The sequence below is a fragment of the Ornithorhynchus anatinus genome, chromosome 3, assembly GCF_004115215.2.
Source record: "Ornithorhynchus anatinus isolate Pmale09 chromosome 3, mOrnAna1.pri.v4, whole genome shotgun sequence".
In the NCBI taxonomy this organism is placed as follows: Eukaryota; Metazoa; Chordata; class Mammalia; order Monotremata; family Ornithorhynchidae; genus Ornithorhynchus; species Ornithorhynchus anatinus.
This window is the reverse complement of record NC_041730.1, coordinates 51940210-51961560: the sequence shown is the minus strand read 5'-3', so window position 1 is coordinate 51961560 and position 21351 is coordinate 51940210. Positions and strand designations below refer to the sequence as shown.

Sequence of the window (21351 nt, the reverse complement as noted above, 5' to 3'; positions counted from 1 at the left end):
AGGGGTTTGGCAGAGAACAGCGCAAGGGGAGGGGGATGAAGTTTGGCTCTGGTAAAGTGGGATTCTAGGGAGGGGGTGGGGAGGAGGAGGGGGTCGGAGGAAAATGAGGAAAAGAGCTGGGTGGGAGACGGGAAGGGGAAAGTGAGGATTGGGAAGGGCAGATGGCAGCAGGGGGATTGGAAGGTCATGGTGAGGTCACTGAGGTAAGTGACAGCACTGAGATCAGTTAACAATTAACATGACAATAATATGACACAATATAATATTAATAAGTGGGTGCCAGTGACAAGCAAGTGTCGACAGCAAGTCAGCTAACCTGGAGCCCCCATGGGTGGGCAGCACTCTGGTAAGGGGATAGGGCTCCAGCTTGGTCTGGATGAACTAAGGGACAGTAGTGACAAAGGAGGCCGTGTATCCTAGTGGAAAGAGCACAGACCTGGGAGTCAGAGGACCTGGGGTGAACTTGGGCAAATCTCAATCTCTCATTCATTCATTCATTCATTCATTCATTCATTCATTCATATTTGAGTGCTTACTTCGTGCAGAGCTCTGTATTAAGGACTCGATAGAGTACAATATAACAATAAACTGACACATTCCCTCCCCACAAAGTGCTTACAGTCTAGGGTGGAGACAGACATTAATATAAATAATTACAGGTATGTATATAAGTGCTGTGGGGCTGGGAGGGAGGATGAATAAAGGGAGCAAGTCAGACAGATGCAGAAGGGAGTGGGAGAAAAGGAGGGCTTAGTCAGGGAAGGCCTCTTCATTAAAGCTTTGAAGGGGGGAAGAATAATTGTCAGATTTGAGGAGGGAGGGCATTCCAAGCCAGTAGCAGGGCATGGGCAAGGGGTCACCGGCAAGAGAGACAAGATGGAGGTACAGTGAGAGGGTTGGCAGTAGAAGAGCCAAGTGAGCAGGCTGGGTTGTAGTAGGAGAGTAGTGAGGTGAGGTAGGAGGGGGTAAGGTGACTCCAATGGTGAGAAGTTTTTGTTTCATGCGGAGGTGGATGGGCAACCACTGGAGTTTCTCATGGAGCAGGGAAACATGTCCTGAGCACTTTTGTGGAAAAATGATTCAGTCGGGAGAGTGAAGTATAGACTGGAGTGGGGAGAGACAGGAGGCTGGGAGGTCAGAATGGAGGCCGATACATTAATCAAGGTGGGATAGGATAAATGACAGAATTAATGTGGTAGAAGTTTGGATGGAGAGAAAAGAGTGGATTTTAGCCACGTGGTACCGACAGGACTTGATGAGGGATTGAATGAGAAAGAGGAATCAAGGTTAACACCAAGGTTACAGGCTGATGAGACAAGAAGGATGGTGGTGCCAACTACAGTGGGAAAGTCATGGGAAGGACAGGGAAGATGAGTTCCTCTGAAGATGAGTTCAGTTTTGAACATGTTAAGCTTGAGGTGCTGGGAGGACATCCAAGTAGAGATGTTTTGAAGGCAGGAGGAAATGCAGAGAGTGAAAGAGATCAGGGATGTAGATGTAGATTTGGGTGTCACCTGCATAGAGGTGGTAGTTCATTCATTCATTCATTAGTACTTATTGAGCGCTTACTATGTGCAGAGCACTGTACTAAGCGCTTGGAATGTACAAATCAGTAACAGATAGAGACAGTCCCTGCCCTTTGACAGGCTTACAGTCTAATTGGGGAAACAGACAGACAAGAACAATAGCAATAAATAGGATCAAGGGGATGAACATCTCATTAAACCAATAGCAAATAAATAGAATCAAGGTGATGTACATCTCATTAACAAAATAAATAGGGTAATGAAGATATATACAGTTGAGCAGACGAGTACAGTGCTGAGGGAATGGGAAAGGAGACGGAGAGGAGCAGAGGGAAAGGGGGGAAAAGAGGGCTTAGCCGAGGAGAGGTGAAGGGGAGGTAGAGGGAGCAGAGGGAAAAGAGGAGCTCAGTCTGGGAAGGCCTCTTGGAAGAGGTGAGCTTTAAGTAGGGTTTTGAAGAGGGGAAGAGAATTAGTTTGGCGGAGGTGAGGAGGGAGGGCATTCCAGGACCACGGGAGGACGTGGCCCAGGGGTCGACGGCGGGATAGGCGAGAACGGGGGATGGTAAGGAGGTGGGCGGCAGAGGAGCGGAGCGTGCGGGGTGGGCAGTAGAAAGAGAGAAGGGAGGAGAGGTAGGAGGGGGCAAGGTGATGGAGAGCCTCGAAGCCTAGAGTGAGAAGTTTTGTGCGGAGGTTGATAGGCAACCACTGGAGGTTTTTAAGAAGGGGAGTGACATGCCCAGAGCATTTCTGCAGGAAGATAAGCCGGGCAGCGGAGTGAAGAATAGACTGGAGTGGGGAGAGAGAGGAGGAAGGGAAATCGGAGAGCAGGCTGACACAGTAATCCAGCCGGGATATTACGAGAGCCTGTAACAGTAAAATAGCCGTTTGGGTGGAGAGGAAAGGGCGGATCTTGGTGATATTATAAAGGTGAGACCGGCAGATTTTGGTAACAGATCGGATGTGTGGGGTGAACAAAAGAGCCGAGTCAAAGATGACACTGAAGTTGTGGGCCTGAGAGACGGAAAGGATGGTTGTACCATCCACGGTGATCGGGAAGTCAGGAAGAGGACAGGGCTTGGGAGGGAAGGTGAGGAGCTCAGTTTTGGTCATGTTGAGTTTTAGGTGGCGGGCAGACATCCAGGTAGAGACGTCTTGGAGGCAGGAGGAGATACGAGCCTGAAGGCGGGGGAGAGGACGGGGCGGAGATGTAGATCTGTGTGTCATCTGCATAGAGACGATAGTTGAAGCCGTGAGACCGAATGAGTTCACTGAGGGAGTGAGTGTATATGGAAAACAGAAGAGGGCGAAGAACTGACCTGTGAGGAACCCCAACAGTTAGAGGATGGGAGGGGGAGGAGGAGCATGCGAAGGAGACCCGAGAATGACCGGCCAGAGAGATAAGAGGAGAACCAGGAGAGGACGGAGTCCGTGAAGCCAAGGTGAAATAAGGTATGGAGGAGAAGGGGATGGTCAACAGTGTCAAAGGCAGCTAAGAGGTCAAGGAGGATTAGAATAGAGTAGGAGCCATTGGGTTTAGCAAGAAGGAGGTCATGGGTGACCTTAGAGATAGCAGTCTCGGTAGAGTGGAGGGGACGGAAGCCAGATTGGAGGGGGTCCAGGAGAGAATGGGAGTAAAGGAATTCTAAGCATCGAGTGTAGATGACTCGGTCTAGGATCTTGGAAAGGAAGGGTAATAGGGAGATAGGGCGGTAACTGGAAGGGGAAGTGGGGTCGAGAGAGGGTTTTTTTAGGATGGGGGAGACATGGGCATGTTTGAAGGCAGAGGGGAAGGAGTCATCGGAGAGTGAGTGGTTAAAGATAGAAGTTAAGGAGGGGAGGAGGGCAGGGGCGATGGTTTTTATAAGGTGAGCGGGAATGGGGTCCGAGGCACAGGTGGAGGGGGTGGCACTTGCGAGGAGGGAGGAGATCTCCTCTGAGGATACTGCAGGGAAGGATGGGAAAGTAGGGGAGAGGGTTGGGGGGGAGGGAGGCAGGAGGGGGAGGGGTGACTTTGGGGAGCTCAGACCTGATGTGTTAATTTTTGTGATGAAGTAGGTGGCCAGATCGTTGGGGGAGAGGGATGGGGGGAAGCCATGGGAGCGAAAGAGTTCTCCAAGGGAGTGGGTGTAGATGGACTTCCTTGTGACTCCTACCTAGACTGCAAGCCCCATGAGGGACAGCTATGAGGTCTGATCTGATGATCAATCAGGTCTATCTCAGAGCTCAGTACAGTGCCTGGCCCAGATAAACACTTAAATACCACAAAATTATTTTAATTTTCTGGCTCTTGCTGGGCCTTGGTGCAGCCAGGCTGGCTCCATGGAAGCAGCAAAGTGACTCATTCTGTGACCTCTTCCCAATCTCAGTGATCCATGGGACACTTCTACAGCAGCCATAACTGAACTTCTGTTGCTCCATGGGGAATGTGCACCGGGAAAGCTCTCCCTGGGCCTCCAGTGGATATAGAGCCCCTCCCAGATGGGAATTTAGAATAAGGGCTCAAAAATAGGTTGCTTTTAGCTGGGTGCTTCCCATGTCCAGCTCTGGCAAAAACCCAAAAGCAGCTGTGAAGGAAGAGAAACACCAGTGTGTAACTGTTTTCCTAAATTTCTGTCTCCTCTTTCTCTCCATACTCTTCCTTCCCCCTTTTCCTCCCTTCATCACAGATCTCACTCCTCATTGCTCTAGTGATCTCACGCTCAGAATGAAAAGTGGGTCACCCCTGGTGCTGTGCTGGATTGGCAAAAGGTTTCATAATTGGCACATCTTTTATGAACCTCAGGAGCAGTCATCTGCATAAGGCAATTCTGGGATTCCTGTGTCAAAAATTTAAAATGTTTGTAGCCTGTAGAGATTGAAAAGTTTCCTGTCAGTTTAGAAGTGTAGAAGTGTAGGTCTCTCTTTGCATCTTTAAAAATGGTAGCTCAGAATACACTGAAGAGCAACGGACCTGACAGCTCTGCTTTACTCTGATGGTGGGGTTTGACAAGTCTAACCATAGGATCTCTAACCATAACCATAGGATCTTAGAACCTCTCAGGACAACTAAACTCAATTGCTAGTTTCCAGAACCCACATCTGTTGGTATTAAAAGCTTCTGAGTGGTAATTTTTTTCCTACATCCTCATCTACTTGGGTCTGAAGCTACAATGACATTCAGGTAGTGCATAGATAAGCTCCTTGTGGGCAGGCAACATGTCCTCGAGCTGTTATATTGTACTCTCCCAAGCACACAGAAAGCACTCAACATTTTTTTATGGTACCATTGATTGATTGATGACCTATATTCCAGTCCGTTGAGGATTGTGGCTGGTATCTTGGCCCCACAGAAAAGTAGCATATCCCAATTAGTTTTCATCAACTGTGTCCCCTTTCTTCTTGAACATGGTGATTATGGTCTAATAAATCTTGTAAATAAATCTAATAAATCATGGGGCTCATAGTCTTAATCCCCATTTTACATATACAGTAACTGAGGCACAGAGAAGTTAAATGACATGCCCAAGGTCCCACAGCAGACACAGAACTGGGATTAGCAGCTACATCCTTTGATTCCCACCCCCTTGCTCTTTCCACTAGGTCATGCTAGTTCCCTGTATCAACCTCCTTGTGGACCTCCCTGCTTCCTGTCTCTCCATACTCCAGTCCATATTTCATCCTGCTACTCAAACCATTTTTCTGGGTAAAGAAAAAAGTTCCATCCATGTGTCCCCATTCCTCAGAAACTTCCAGTGGTTGTCCATCCAACTCCACACCAGAGACTCCTTACCATTGGTTTTGAGGCATTCAATCAGCTCTCCTCCTGCTACCTTACTACTGTAACCCAACCTGCACGCTCTACTCCTCTAATGACAACCTACTCTCTGTACCTCAATCTCATCTCTCTTCACTGATTCTTTGACTGCATCCTCTCTTGGGCCTGGAATTCCCTCTTCCTCCATGACAGGCCACCACTCTCCCCATCTTCAAAACCCTCCTAAAACCTATCTTCCTAGAAATCTTCCCTAAGCCCTCATTTCCCCTTTTCACCCTCCCCCTGCACTGACTATAAACCTGTTTAATGTTGGTATTTGTTAAGCACTTACTATGTGCAGAGCACTGTTCTAAGTGCTGGGGTAGATACAGGGTAATCAGGTTGTCCCACATGAGGCTCAGAGTCTTAATCCCCATTTTACAGATGAGGTAACTGAGGCACAGAGAAGTTAAGTGACTTGCCCAGAATTGCACGGCTGACAAGTGGCAGAGCCAGGATTCGAACCCATGACCTCTGACTTCCAAACCCATGCTCTTTCCATTTAGCCACATTGCTTCTCTGTTTACTCTTAAGCACTCTGATACTCACCCCCGGCCCCACAGCACTTTTTATCTACTATACACATCCTTTTATCTACTATTTCCTCAATCTGGAGCTTATTTTAATGTCTGTCTCCCCTGTAGATTGTAAGCTCCTTGAGGGCAGAGATCACCTCTACCAACTCTATTATACTGTACATTCCCAAATGCTCCACACACAGTACTCCACATGCAGTAAGTGCTCAATAAAAGCCATTGATTGCCTTGACAGTGCTTTTCCATCTTTGATGGCTGCTTACAGAGGTTACTTTCTCAAATAGGTAAAAACTAAATTCATGCCTTCACATTTTGGTCAGGTGTCCAGGCCTTGAAACGTTTCTTCAGAGGTTGAAGACATGGTTAGTCTACTGGAGCTTTTTGTCTGTGATGATTATCTTCTATCCCAGAGCCTGACGCAAAGTAAGTGCTCAATAAATACCACTTATGAGGGTGGGCCCATATTTATATTCTTTATGTGTCACAGGAGTTTGCACGGGGCCCATAAAACTTTAATGATGGGTAAAATCTAAAGTTCCTTGCTCCAATAGGACTGCTGCGATGTTTTCACAGAGAGTCTTAAAGGCATCTTTGTTTACTAGGAGGATACTTCGCCTTCTTGATGATTTGGATGCAGTGGTTTTTTGATGTATTGGTTGGGAAGCAGCATAGTACAGTAGATAGAGCAAGGAACGTTGGAGTCTGAAGGTCATGGATTCTAATCCCGGCTCTGCCACTTGGCTGCTGTGTGACCTTGGGCAAGTGACTTCACTGGACCTCAGTTACCTCATCAGTAAAATGGGGATTGAAACTGTGAGCCCCATGTGAGAAAGGGACTGTGTCCAATTCAATTTGCTTGTACCCACCCCCAGCACTTAGCAGAATGCCTGGCACATAGTAAGTGCTCAACAAATACCATAATAATAATATTGAAAGTTCAAGTTTGGAACAGAAGAGCTGATGGTCAGTGTAGCACTTAGCCCCTCTCAGTGCTGCCGTGACCTGGATGTTTTCAATGGTTTTAATGGCTGACAGCATAATCTATCAGTTTAGAACTGGGCTACATCTTTCTTGGGAAAGTATTTCTCTTTCTGGGGAGGTGAAAGATTTCACTGGGGATGGCAAACTGATTGATACATATCCAGGGCAGGGCCAAATTTTGCCCATTTAGCTTTCTGCTTCCATGGGGTCTAGTGAATTTTTTCCAGGTTAATAGCATCAGAACCTGCTACAGAAGATACATACAGCTCCTTGAGCCCTTTAATTAGCAACACCTAGCCAATCATACTCAAAATCAAATCTCAGGTCTGGATTACGAGCAAGATCCAGGAACTCAGTCAATTTACTTGAAGACTGCACGTGAAGACTATGGAGGACAGCAGGAAACTGAAGCAGCTAAGGTGTGGCCAATCAATCACTCAAACTGCTGAAATGAAAGGAGTACCTGAAAACTTTGGGGGGGGTGGGGGTGCAAAATAGGCCATTTAAAGACATCAAGAAGCACAGTCTCAAGTAATGGGCCTAGGAGCACACCACTGCAGATCAGACTGAGGAGCAGCAGTCAGGTGAGGTTCTGCTATCCTTGAGCAAGGCCTTTCTTTGCAAAGATCAGGATATGAAACAGGCCTGAAAATGGGAGCTAGGCTCTCTATAGGACAAACACATGAGTGCACAGAGTGCAGCAAGGAGAGGCCAACAGGCCCAATTAGCATCTCTCCACCAGAAGTCAGCTTCAAAAAATGAAGGTCAGCTCACTCAGGTGGCAACTGGGTCTCAGATCCGCAGCTTAGCTGCCCTTCATTTTCAAAGGAGACTACAGACGTGACATTGTTCTGATGGCACAGAGCCCTAGATGGGAATGGATGTTCAGGAGGGCAACCAGCACACAGTCCCTTCAAGTGCTCTGATGCTCCCGTTAGATGGAGACAGAGTCCTAGGCTGGGATGGACCAAGCCTCCACTCCAGGATGGTGTGGTCTATTCCATGTGCTCTGGGTGTCCCTCTTCTCACTCTGGATTTGGCTGGGTCCTTCCAAATCTTTCTCCCCTCCAATCTCATCTATAAAACTAGTTGGTAGCAATGTAGCCCTTTCTTGGGGAAGAGAAATCCTGTCAGAACTCTCCAGGGACTGCCGCCCTCTCCTTTCTGGCCCCACCATCTAGCCCCGGTAATATAGCCTCCTATAGCTGATGATCAACCCAACAACTCTACTGCAATCTTCCCATCCTTCATTTTTCCCTCTAATCCTGCTCCCTGGTTCCAACCCACCATGGTCCCCCCCATCCCCGGTTTGAGGGAAAGAGATCAGTGATGGACCATGGAAAGAGAAGAGTCCTGGTCTGGTGAATCACAGACTTGTGAGGGTTGGGGGTTTATTTGTGACTATAAATTTCTTCAGGTTTCTTTGCCCAGTTTCCACGGCTGGATTCAGCTGGGCCCATAGCTGGCTTGGGTCTTCTGGTACGGTCTCACCCCGGGGGCCATCCAAGTTGTCGGCCACCAAGCACATGCAGATGTAGGTGGTATACGGACTGGGCGCCGAGCTTCCCGTCGTTGATCACTGGAACCAAGGAAGGATGGGGAAACAATGGTCAGAGGGGGAGGAGAGGCAGCGACCGGGCAGAGGGTGGAATTAAGAAGGGTCAAGGCTAACCCATCCATCAATCATATTTGTGCATATTGAGTGCTTTCAATGTGCAGTATACTATACTAAGCACTTGGGAGCATCCAATACACCAGAGTTGGTAGACATGTTTCTTGCCCATGAGGGGCTTACTATCTAGAAGGGGAGACAGACATTAAAATAAATTACAGACACGTACATAAATGCTGTGGGGCTGAGGGTAGGGTTAATAAAGGAGCGAAATCCAAATGCAAGGGTGACAAAGAAGGGAGAGAAGGAGTAGGGGAAATGAGGGCTTAGTCAGGGAAGGCCGCTTGGAGGAGATGGGATTTTAATAAGACTTTGAAGGTAGGGAAAGTAACGGTCTGTCATATCTGAAGGGGAAGGGAGTTCCAGGCCAGAGGCAGGACGTGGGTATAGGCAGGGTTGGGTTAAGGCCTGGGTGATGGATTGGGGTTGCACAGAGAATCCCAAACTATGCATGCCCTTTTCCCCTTCCCCCCGGGGGTGGAATCCTCAGGGAACGGAAGAGTGGTTGGGAGAAGGTGGAGAAGTCACTCACCCAGGCGGTATCCGTCCCCCAGGCCCTCGGCTTTTGCTGTCTGCGTAGCCACAAGGAGCAGATGACCCAAGAGCTTAGGGGAAGAGGAGATTCAGAACCACTATCTGCCACCATGACCCTTCATCTTGGCCATCACTCTCGGACCCTCCAGCTGTTCACACCTGGACTTTCCCAACTTGCTCCTCTCACCTGTTTGTCTTCGATCTGGGCCTCGCTGATCCTGGGAATGATCTTCTTGGGAATCACTAGAAAGTGAACTGGAGCTTGAGGTGCCACGTCGCGGAAGGCCAGACACTAGAGGAGAGGAGAAGAGATGAGAAGAGGGCGCTTCACAGAAAGCTGAGGAAGGTGCAAGAGGAGACAAACATAGATCATTTTGCCCATCACCTTGCCTTGGGTAGAGCAGCCCTTCCTTCCAGTACTCCCAACCAGGAGGCTTTTTTTTTCTAATGGTATTTGTTAAGCACTTACTATGTGCCAGACACTGTTCTTAACACTGGGATAGATTAGAGGTAATTAGGTTGGACGCAGTCCCTGTCCCACATGGGGCTCATAGTCTTAATCCCCATTTTACAGATGAGGTAACTGAGGTCCAGAGAAGTTAAGTGTCTTGTCCAAGGTCACACAGCTGACAAGTGGCAGAGCCAGGATAGAAGTGGTGGAGCCGGGAGCCTTCTATGGAGACAACTGCTCAGATACCACTGGTTAAGAAAGGAAAAGGCATGTCCTTTCACCAACAAGACAGTTGTTTTTGCCATATAGTAGTGGTGAAGGGTTTGTTTTGGGGTTTTTTCTTTATATAGTATTTGTGAAGCCCAGGGTAGACACAAGATCATCAGGTTGGACACCGTCCAGGTCCTACATGGGCCTCACAGCTTTAATCCCAGATAAGTAACTGAGGCTCGGAGAAGTGAAGTGACTTGCCCAAGGTCACACAGCAGACACGTGGCAGACCTCAGGTCAGTCGGAACTCAGGTACCCTGACTCCCGGGCCTGTGCTCTTTCCATGAGGCCATGCTGTTTCTCCAGGGTGGATGGTTTGGTTAGCTGGTCCCCTTTAACTACCAGGACACGTTAGGAGGCAAATAGGAGGAATAGGATCTCTCTGAGATTTCAATGACAGCAGAGACCACCGTGCCCAAAGTCAGCTCAGAGTGACTTTGTAAGGACAGAGGAAGTTTTTTCCTTGTTTTTTCAAAAGCACCATCCCTCCTATCTACCCCCTTCCTTCATGTCCCCCTTTCTCTTCTGAAACTTCCAATGATTTCTCATTACCTTTTGCATCACCAAAAGATTAGCTTCAAGGTTCTCCATCAACTCTCCCCATCCCCATATCAGCTGTCTTCTCTCATTACCCTCCAGTTCACTCTCTTCGCTCCTCCCAAAGTGAGCGAATTATACATTGCTCTCAATTGGCCTGTCGCTGACCCCTCGCTCACGCTATTTCCACGGCCTGGAGCTCCTGTTCGATGAGAAGGTGAAGATCATAGCTCTCCCCAGATCCTACCTCCTCCAAGTCTTCCATGATACCTTGAATGCCATCAGCCCAGAAGCCATTTCTAGGCACATAATTATACCCTTCTTCAGCACATTTGGGTTTATGGGCATAATCAATTGTGCTGTCGATTCATCCTTTAACTGTTGGAGTTCCTCAAGGGTCAGTTCTTGGCCCTCTTCTGTTCTCCATTTACACTCACTCCCTTGGTGAACTCATTCGCTCTCACGGCTTTGACTACCATCTCTATGCAGATGACATGCAGATCTACATCTCTGCCCCTGTCCTCTCCCCCTCCCTTCAGGCTCGCATCTCCTCCCGCTTCCAGGATGTCTCCACCTGGATGTCGGCCCGCCACCTAAAACTCAACATGAGCAAGACTGAGCTCCTCATCTTCCCTCCCAAGCCCGGTCCTCTCCCAGACTTCCCTATCACCGTGGATGGCATGACCATCCTTCCCGTCTCTCAGGCCCGCAATCTCGGTGTCATCTTTGACTCGTCTCTCTCGTTCACCCCACACATCCTATCCGTTACCAAGACCTGCCGGTTTCACCTTTACAATATCGCCAAGATCTGCCCTTTCCTCTCCACCCAAATGGCTACCTTACGGCTACGGGCTCTTGTTATATCCCGGCTAGACTACTGTGTCAGCCTTCTCTCTGACCTCCCTTCCTCCTCTCTCGCCCCACTCCAGTCTATTCTTCACTCCGCTGCCCGGCTCATCTTCCTGCAGAAACGATCTGGGCATGTCACTCCCCTTCTTAAACACCTCCAGTGGTTGCCTATCAACCTCCGCTCCTAACAAAAACTCCTCACTCTAGGCTTCGAGGCTCTCCATCACCTTGCCCCTTCCTACCTCTCCTCCCTTCTCTCTTTCTACTGCTCACGCCGCACGCTCTGCTCCTCTGCCGCCCACCTCCTCACCGTCCCTCGGTCTCGCCTATCCCGCCGTCGACCCCCGGGCCACGTCCTCCCGCGGTCCCGGAACGCCCTCCCTCCCCACCTCTGCCAAACTGATTCTCTTCCCCTCTTCAAAACCCTACTTAAAACTCACCTCCTCCAAGAGGCCTTCCCAGACTGAGCTCCCCTTCTCCCTCTACTCCCTCTACCACCTCCCCTTCACCTCTCCGCAGCTAAACCCTCTTTTCCCCCCATTTCCCTCTGCTCCTCCCCCTCTCCCTTTCCATCCCCTCAGCACTGTACTCGTCCTCTCAACTGTATATATTTTCATCACCCTATTTATTTTGTTAATGAAATGTACATCGCCTTGATTCTATTTAGATGCCATTGTTTTTACGAGACGTTCTTCCCCTTGACTCTATTTATTGCCATTGTTCTTGTGTCTGTCTCCCCCGATTAGACTGTAAACCCGTCAAACGGCAGGGACGGTCTCTATCTGTTGCCAACTTGTTCATTCCAAGCGCTTAGTACAATGCTCTGCATATAGTAAGCGCTCAATACTATTGAATGAATGAATGAATTTTGATTACTCAACTTGTACATATTTCTATGTCTGCCTCTCCTGTTTATGTGCAAGCTTCTTGTAGGCAATGACTCACTTGTACTTTACCATGAAGTAGTAAGAGTATTTATTTAACTGCTTACTTTGTGAAGAGCATGGTACTAAACTCTGGAAGAGAATACACCGTTGGGAGTTAGACATGGCCCCTGGCTCTTGAGGGACTCAATCTAAGAGAATTTAGTAAAGTGCATCACACTCAGTGATTGCTGAAAAAGTACCATTATTATTAACAATAACAGTACTTATTAAACATTTACTATGTGCCAAGCTCTATGCTATGCACAGGAGAAGACACAAGATAACAAGTGTGGACGTAGTCCCTGTTTCTTTCAGGGCTCAGGGTCAAAGAGGAAGGAAGAACAGCCGTGGAAAGCAGCATGGCCTAGGAGTCAGAGGTCCTAGTTTCTAATACTAACCCCGCCATTTGCCTGCTTTGTGGCCTTGGAAAAATCAATTCACATCTCTGTGCCTCAGTTACCTTATCCGTAAAATGGGGACTAAGATTGTGAGCCCCTTACGGGACAGGGACTGTGTCCAACCTGAATTACCTTCTATAATAATAATAATGGTAGTATTTGTTAAGCACTTACTACGTGCCAAGCACTGTTCTAAGCGCTGGAGTAGATACAAGGTAGTCAGGGCAACGCACGTGGGGCTCACAGTCATAATCCCCATTTTGCAGATGAGGAGACTGAAGTACAAAGAAGTTAAGTGACTTACCCAAAGTCACACAGCTGATAAATGGCAGAGCCAGGATTAGAACTCACAACCTCTAATTCCCATGTCCGGACTCTTTCAACTAAGCCACACTGCTTGTATCTACCCCAGTGCTTAGAAAAGTGTGTGGCACATATTAAGCTCTTAACAAATACCATACTTTTGCCCCCTCTCCTCCTGAACTTCCATCTTTAGCCACTCACTCTCCAACGGCTTCTTCCCCTCTGCCTTCAAACAGGTCCATGTCTCCCCCATCCTAAAAAACTCCTCTCTTGACACTATGACCCCTTCCAGTGATCGTCCTATCTCCCTCCTACCCTTCCTTTCCAAACTCCTGGAGCGGGTCATCTATCATCACTGCCTCGAATTCCTCTCCTCCAACTCTCTCCTGGACCCCCTCTAATCTGGCTACCATCCCCTCCACTCCACCGAAACTGCCCTCTCAAAAGGTCACCAATGACCTCCTTCTTGCCAAATCCAATGGGTCCTACTCTATCCTAATCCTCCTTGACCTCTCCTGGTTCTCTGACACTGTCGACCATCCCCTTCTCCTCAACACATTATCCAACCTTGGCTTCACAGACTCCATCCTCTCCTGGTTCTCTTCTTATCTCTCTGGCCGTTCATTCTCGGTTTCCTTTACAGGCTCCTCCTCCCCCTCCCATCCCCTCATGGTAGGGGTTCCTCAGGGGTCAGTTTTTGGCCCCCTTCTGGTCTCCATCTATACTCACTCCCTTGGTGAACTCATTCGCTCCCATGGCTTCAACCATCATCTCGACACAGATGACACCCAAATCTATATCTCCTCCCCTGTTCTCTCTTCCTCCCTCCATGCTCGTATTTCCTCCTGCCTTCAGGACATCTCCATCTGGATGTCTGCCCGCCACCTAAAACTCAGTATGTCCAAGACCGAGCTCCTTATCTTCCCTCCCAAACCCTGTCCTCTTCCTGACTTCCCCATCACTGTGGATGGCACTTCACCTTCCCATCTCACAGGCCCGCAACCTTGTGTCATCCTTGACTCCGCTCTCTCATTCACCCCACACATCCAATCTGTCACCAACACCTGCCAGTCTCATCTTCACAACATCGTCAAGATCTGCCCTTTCCTTTCCATCCAAACGGCTACCATGCTGGTACATTTGGGAAGCAGCGTGGCTCAGTGGAAAGAGCCCGGGCTTGGGAGTCAGAGGACATGGGTTCGAATCCCAGCTCTGCCACTTGTCAGCTGTGTGACTGTGGGCAAGTCACTTAACTTCTCTGTGCCTCAGTTCCCTCATCTGTAAAATGGGGATTAAGACTGTGAGCCCCACGTGGGACAACCTGATTCCCCAATGTCTACCCCAGCGCTTAGAACAGTGCTCGGCACATAGTAAGCGCTTAACAAATACCAACATTATTATTATTATTAAAATGAGGCTCTGTGAGCCTCATGTGGGACAATCTCATTACCCTGTATTTACCCCAGCGCTTAGAACAGTGCTCTGCACATAGTAAGCGCTGAACAAATGCCAACATTAATTAATTAAATCTCTCATAATATCCACTGGACTATTGCATCAGCCTCCTCTCTGATCTCCCATCCTCCTGTCTCTCCCCGCTTCAGTCTATACTTCACTCCGCTGCCCGGATTATCTTTCTACAGAAACGGTCTAGGCATGTCACTTCCCTCCTCAAAAACCTCCAGTGGTTGCCTATCAACCTTCGCATCAAGCAAAAACTCCTCACGCTTGGCTTCAAAGCTCTCCATCACCTGGACCCCTCCTACCCACCTCCTTTCTCTCCTTCCACAGCCCACCCCGTATACGCCGTTCCTCTGCCGCTAAACTCCTCATGTTGCCTGTTCCGTCGTCGACCCCTGGCCCACGTCCTACGCCATCCTGGAATGCCCTCCCTCCTCACATCCACCAAACTAACTCTTTTACCCTCTTCAAAGTCCTACTGAGAGCTTACCTCTTCCAGGAGGCCTTCCCAGACTGAATCCTCCCTTTCCCTCTGCCCCTCCTCACAGCACTTGTGTATATTTGTATATATTTATTACTCTGCTTTATTAATGATATGTACATATCTATGATTCAATTTATCTATTTTGATGGTATTGATGCCTGACTACTTGTTTTGTTTTGTTGTCTGTCTCCCCATTTTAGACTGTGAGGCCGTTGTGGGGCAAGGATGGTCTCAAATTGTACATTCCAAGCACTTATTACAGTGCTCTGCACACAGTAAGTGCTCAGTAAATATGACAGTGAATGAAGTGGTGAAAAACCAAAAAAGCACAAAAGGTTCTACTATAACTATGACTATTACTACAGAACAATGCAACTTCAGACAGCTAGGTCAGCCTGCCTGATTGGCTTTCTCATTTATGATCAACCCTCCCTTCTATTCCCTAGACATTTCCATCTCCCTTAGATGTCCACCCAATCCCACTCCTCAAAAGTCTCCAATGCTTTGACTGTTGGCTTTAAAACATTCCCAGCAGTTCTCTCTTCTCCCCCTACAACTCAACTCACATTCTTCTTTCCTCTCAATCTTACCTACTCACTGTGCTTTGTTCTAATCTTTCCTGCCTCCAATCCCCCTCCTACCTGGAACTTCCCCGTCCTCTTAAAATCCTCCAAACCACAGCTCTCTCCATCTTCAGAGAACTTCTGAAATTCTACCTCCTCCAAGTGTTTCCTGATAAATTTTTCTTCTCCTCCTAACAATTCTTCAGCATTTTTGTGCCACCTCTGCAAAGCTCTCATAATTATCCACAGCACCTCTAAACAACTTAGTCTCCTATTAAGCACTTTATCAAAGTCTCTTATTTTGTGTCTGTCTCCCCTCTGTACTGTAAGCTTCCTTGAGGGCAGAGATTGTGTCTTCTAACTCTATGGTACTCTCCTAAGAACAGTGGGTGCTCCTTATATACGATTGATTGATTCCCACTCTCCTGGGTCTTTTGGCAGGCTGAGGCCTAAATCTGGTCCTGACTAGTGGTTGTGGTCTCTGGGAGAGTGACTGAGTGGGATGAGGAGTTCCTAAGGGTTTTCAAAAATCGTCCTGGAGGGAGGTTGAGTTGTGACCCTGGAAAAATGCAAGTAGGGCAAAACCAGAAACTCCTTAGAAGGAGCTTTAAACCAATCACCTTGCCTCCTCCTACCTTACCTCAATGATCTACTACAGCCTATCCCACACATTTCGCTCCTCTAATGTCACCATCATCACTGTGCCCCAATCTACCTTGTGGTCAAACCCTTTGCCATGTCCTCCCTCTGGTCTGGAACTCCCTCCCCCTCCACATATGCCAGAACACCACTCTACCCTCCTTCAAAGCATTACTAAGGTCATATCTTCTCCAGGAGGCCTTACCTGATTAAGCCATCTTTCCCCCTGACTCTTTCTCCTTTCTTGGTCTGTATGCTCTTGGATCCATACTCTTTGGGCACTTGGTATTCATTCCCACCTTTATGTTTACATCTGTAAACTATTTCTTTATATTAATGTCTGTCTCCCCCTAGTAAGCTAATAATAATAATAATAATGGTATTTGTTAAGCGCTTTACCATGTGCCAAGAACTATTCTAAGCACTGGGGTAGATAACAACCAGGTTGTCCCCCATGGGGCTCACAGTCTTAATCTCATTTGTCACACGGGGAAACTGAGGCCCAGAGAAGTTAAGTGACTTGCCCAAAGTCACATAGTTGACAAGTAGTGGAGCCAGGATTAGAACCTACAAACTCTGACTCCCAAGCCCGGGCTCTTTCCACTAAGCCCCGCTGTTTCTCAAGCTACTTGTGGGCAGGGTATGTCTATACGTCCACCAACCCTGCTGTATTATATTCTTCTAGGTGCTTAATATAGTGCTCTGCACACAGTAAGTGCCCAATAAATTCCACTGACTGATACGTGGGAGCACAGCTCCCTGTAGGGCCCCTCGTGAGCACTTCTGTGAACTAGTCTCCTATCAGTGATCATTGTACCAAGCATTTGGAAGAGTACAATACAATCGTGAAGAGCATACGTAAGCCAAGGACAAATTCGTGAGCAGGGTACATGTCTACTCTGTTGTACTCTCCCATGCCCTTAGTACAGTGCTTTACACAGTACCATTGACTGAATAGGGGACATGAAAGTTTAACCAGGGAAGACATCTTATGACTCTGAGCCAAATTCCTCCCACAAAGAATAACAATAATAATGAGGGTATTTGTTAAATGCTTACTATGTACTTAAGCATTGTTCTTAGCGCTGGGGTATTCATTCATTTAATAGTATTTATTGAGTGCTTACTATGTGCAGAGCACTGTACTAAGTGCTTGGAATGTACAATTCGGCAACAGATAGAGACCAATCCCTGCCAGTGATGGGCTCACAGTCTTAATTGGGGGAGACAGACAGAACAAAACAACATCATCAAGCTAAATCGAATCAAGAAGATATACACCTCATTAACAAAAGATAACACGGTAATCAGGTTGTCCCACCTGGGACTCACAGACTTAATCCCCATTTTACAGATGAGGTAACTGAGGCCCACAGAAGTGATTTGCCCAAAGAAGTCACACAGCTGACAAGTGGCAGAGCCGGGATTAGAACCCACGACTTCTGACTCCCAAGCCTCTCTCCACTGAGCCACGCTGGAGCAACTATGGCAGGAAGGGGGCTGAGAAAACAGGTTGGGGATATGCTGGGTCCAAATAATAATGTTGGTATTTGTTAAGCGCTTACTATGTGCAGAGCACTGTTCTAAGCGCGAGGGTAGATACAGGATAATCAGGTTGTCCCACGTGAGGCTCAGTCTTCATCCTCATTTTACAGATGAGGATACTGAGGCACAGAGAAGCTAAGCGACTTGCCCACAGTCACACAGCCGACAAGGGGCAGAGCTGGGATTCGAACCCATGACCTCTGACTCCCAAGCCCGGGCTCTTTCCACTGAGCCACGCTGGGGTTAATGGGGGAGAATGGAAAGGACCTCCTGACCTGCTCATCCTCATAGAGGATCTGGGCTGGGATGCTGCGGTCAATGATTCGGGAGAAGATGGTGGGGGCCGCTGCTTTCCCCGGGGCCGCTCGCTGAGCCCTCGAGACCTCATCCTCGCCGGGCCCCGCTGCAAAGCCGCGGATCTGGGGATCGAAAGGAGACATAATAATAATGTTGGTATTTGTTAAGCGCTATGTGCAGAGCACTGTTCTAAACGCTGGGGTAGACACAGAGTAATCAGGTTGTCCCACGTGAGGCTCACAGACTTAATCCCCATTTTACAGATGAAGTAACTGAGGCCCAGAGAAGTGAAGTGACTTGCCCACAGTCACACAGCTGACAAACGTCAGAGCCGACATTCGAACCCATGACTTCTGACTTCCAAGCCCCTGCTCTTTCCACTGAGCCACCCTGCTTTGTACCAGTGATGACTGAGCTCGTTGGGAGTGACCTCGCTCTGGTCCCATTTCTAGAGAGACGCTCTGGGCATGTCATTCCCCTCCTCAACAACCTCCAGTGGTTGCCTATTGACCTTTGCATGAAGCAAAACCTCCTCACTCTTGGCTTCAAAGCTGTCCATCCAACCCCTTGTGCCCTCCTGCTTCACCTCCCTCCTCTCCTCCTCCAGCCCAGCCCGCACGCTCCGCTCACCTCCTCCCCGGGCCTCCTTCTTGCCCGTCCCGCCGTCGACCCCTGGACCCCGTCCTACCGCTGTCCTGGAATGCCCTCCCTCCTCGCATAGAGAAGCAGCGTGGCTCAGGGGAAAGAGCCCGGGCTTGGGAGTCAGAGGTCATAGGTTCGAATCCCGGCTCTGCCACTTGTGAGCTGTGTGACTGTGGGCAAGTCATTTCATCCCCTTGATTCTATTTATTGCTATTGTTCTTGTCTGTCCGTCTCCCCCGATTAGATTGTAAGCCCGTCAAAGGGCAGGGACTGTCTCTGTTACCGATTTGTACATTCCAAGCACTTAGTACAGTGCTCTGCACATAGTAAGCACTCAATAAATACTGCTGAATGAATTTACCTTCTCTGTGCCTGTTACCTCATCTGTAAAATTGGGATTAACTGTGAGTCTCACGTGGGACAACCTGATTACCCTGTATCTCCCCCAGCGCTTAGAATAGTGCTCTGCACATAGTAAGCGCTTAACAAATACCAACATTATTATTATCCTTCCAACTACCTCTTTTCCAAGCCCTCCTGAGAGCTCACCTCCTCCAGGAGGCCTTCCCAGACTAAGCCCTTCCTTTTCCTCTGCTCCTCCTCCTCATTTTCCATACTCCCTCCCTCTGCTCTAACCCCCTTCCCCGCCCTGGTGTATATTTGTACATATTATTTTATTAATGATGTGTATATGATTCTATTTATCTATTTGGATAGTATTGATGCCTGCCCACTTGTTTTGTTGTCTGTCTCCCCCCCTTGTAGACTGTGAGCCCTCTGAGGGGCAGGGATGGTCCCTGTTGCCGAATTGCCCATTCCAAGCGCTTCGTCCAGTGCTCTGCACACAGTAAGCGCTCAATCAATACGATAGAAGGATTAAGAAGCCCGTCCGTGACTGGGCTGCTCCCGCCATGACCAACGAGGTCAATGTGCCACCTTATAATAATGTTGGTATTTGTTAAGCGCTTACTATGTGCAGAGCACTGTTCTAAGTGCTGGGGTATACAGGGTAATCAGGTTGTCCCACATGAGGCTCACAGTCTTCATCCCCATTTTACAGATGAGGTAACCGAGGCACAGAGAAGTTAATTGACTTGCCCAGTCACTCAGCTGTCAAGTGGCAGGGCTGGGATTCGAACTCATGACCCCTGACTCCAAAGCCCGTTCGAATCCCGGATCCACCACCTGTCACCTGTCACCACCTGTGGGCAGGTCACTTGACTTCTCTATGCCTCAGTGGCCTCATCTGTAAAATGGGGATGAAGACTGTGAGCCCCACATGGGACAACCTAATTACCCTGTATCTCCCCCAGCGCTTAGAACAGCGCTCTGCACATTGTAAGCGCTTAACAAATACCAACATTATTATTATGATTACTTCACTTCTCTGGGTCTCAGTTACCTCACCTGTAAAATGGGGATGAAGACTGTGAGCCCCACATGGGACAACCGAATTACCCTGTATCTCCCCCAGCGCTTAGAACAACGCTCTGCACATAGTAAGCGCTTAACAAATACCAACATTATTATTATGATTACTTCACTTCTCTGGGTCTCAGTTACCTCATCTGTAAAATGGGGATGAAGACTGTGAGCCCCACTTGGGACAACTGATTCCCCTGTCTCTCCCCCAGCGCTTAGAACAGTGCTCTGCACATAGTAAACGCTTAACAAATACCAACATTATTATTATTACTCCAGTACCCCACCATGGTCCCCGTCGCCCCCTCACCTGCCCCCCGAGGGCCGCCGGCCCCGCGCGCCACAGCCCCCGCGAGAGCAGGCCCGCCGCCGTCGCCATGGCCGCCCTCCGCCCGCCTCCCCTTTCTCGCCCCCCATTGGCTCCGCCCCGCGAGGGACGCCTCTCCTAATTGGCTCAAAGAACTGTCAATTCGCCAGGGCTCTCGGAACGGGACCGAAGCCCTCCGAGTCGAGGCCAACCAATCCGAAGGTCCGAAGGGCTGGGCGGGGGGCCGGAGGGAGTAGGGGAAGGAAGGGAGAAGAGCCTCATCGTCATCGCGCCCCGCGCGCTCATTTACCTAGCGGGCGGAGGGAGGAGGGGAAGGAAGGGAGAAGAGCCGCAACGACGTCACGCCCCGCGCGCTCATTTACCTAGCGGGCGGAGGGAGGAAGGGAAGGAAGGGAGAAGAGCCTCATCGTCATCGCGCCCCGCGCGCTCATTTACCTAGCGGGCGGAGGGAGGAGGGGAAGGAAGGGAGAAGAGCCGCAACGACGTCACGCCCCGCGCGCTCATTTACCTAGCGGGCGGAGGGAGGAAGGGAAGGAAGGGAGAAGAGCCTCATCGTCATCGCGCCCCGCGCGCTCATTTACCTAGCGGGCGGAGGGAGGAGGGGAAGGAAGGGAGAAGAGCCGCAACGACGTCACGCCCCGCGCGCTCATTTACCTAGCGGGCGGAGGGAGGAGGGGAAGGAAGGGAGAAAAACTGCAACGTCATCGTGCTCCGCGCACTGATTTAATAACAATAATAATGATGACGATGGCATTTTTTAAGCGCTTACTATGTGCAAAGCGTTGTTCTAAGCCCAGGGGAGGATACAAGGTGGTCGGGTTGTCCCACGTGGGGTTCACAGCCTGAATGCCCCTTTTATTCATTCATTCACTCAATATTCATTCATTCATTCAATAGTATTTATTCAATAAGCATTCAATAGTATTTATTCAATAATCATTCAATAGTATTAACTGAGCGCTTACTATGTGCAGAGCACTGTACTAAGTGCTTGGAATGGAGAATTCAGCAGCAGATAGAGACAATCCCTGCCCAATAATGATAATGTTGGTATTTGTTAAGCGCTTACTATGTGCCGAGCACTGTTCTAAGCGCTGGGGGAGATCCCGGGTCATCAGGGTGTCCCTCGTGAGGCTTACAGTCTTCATCCCCATTTTACAGATGAGGTAACAGGCACAGAGAAGTCAATGCCAC

General features: G+C 48.9%; 1 protein-coding gene across 1 annotated transcript; it reads right to left on the bottom strand.

The window, feature by feature from the left end:
• Positions 1–8193: 8193 nt before the first annotated feature.
• HINT2 (histidine triad nucleotide binding protein 2) lies at positions 8194–20222 on the bottom strand. The gene is made up of 5 exons (XM_029061599.2): positions 20140–20222; positions 17744–17887; positions 9230–9334; positions 9041–9113; positions 8194–8415 (listed from the first exon to the last, which is right to left on the bottom strand). The coding sequence occupies exons 1-5, from the start codon at positions 20206–20208 to the stop codon at positions 8324–8326; spliced, it is 483 nt and encodes a 160-aa protein (XP_028917432.1). The 5' UTR covers positions 20209–20222; the 3' UTR covers positions 8194–8323.
• Positions 20223–21351: the final 1129 nt, after the last annotated feature.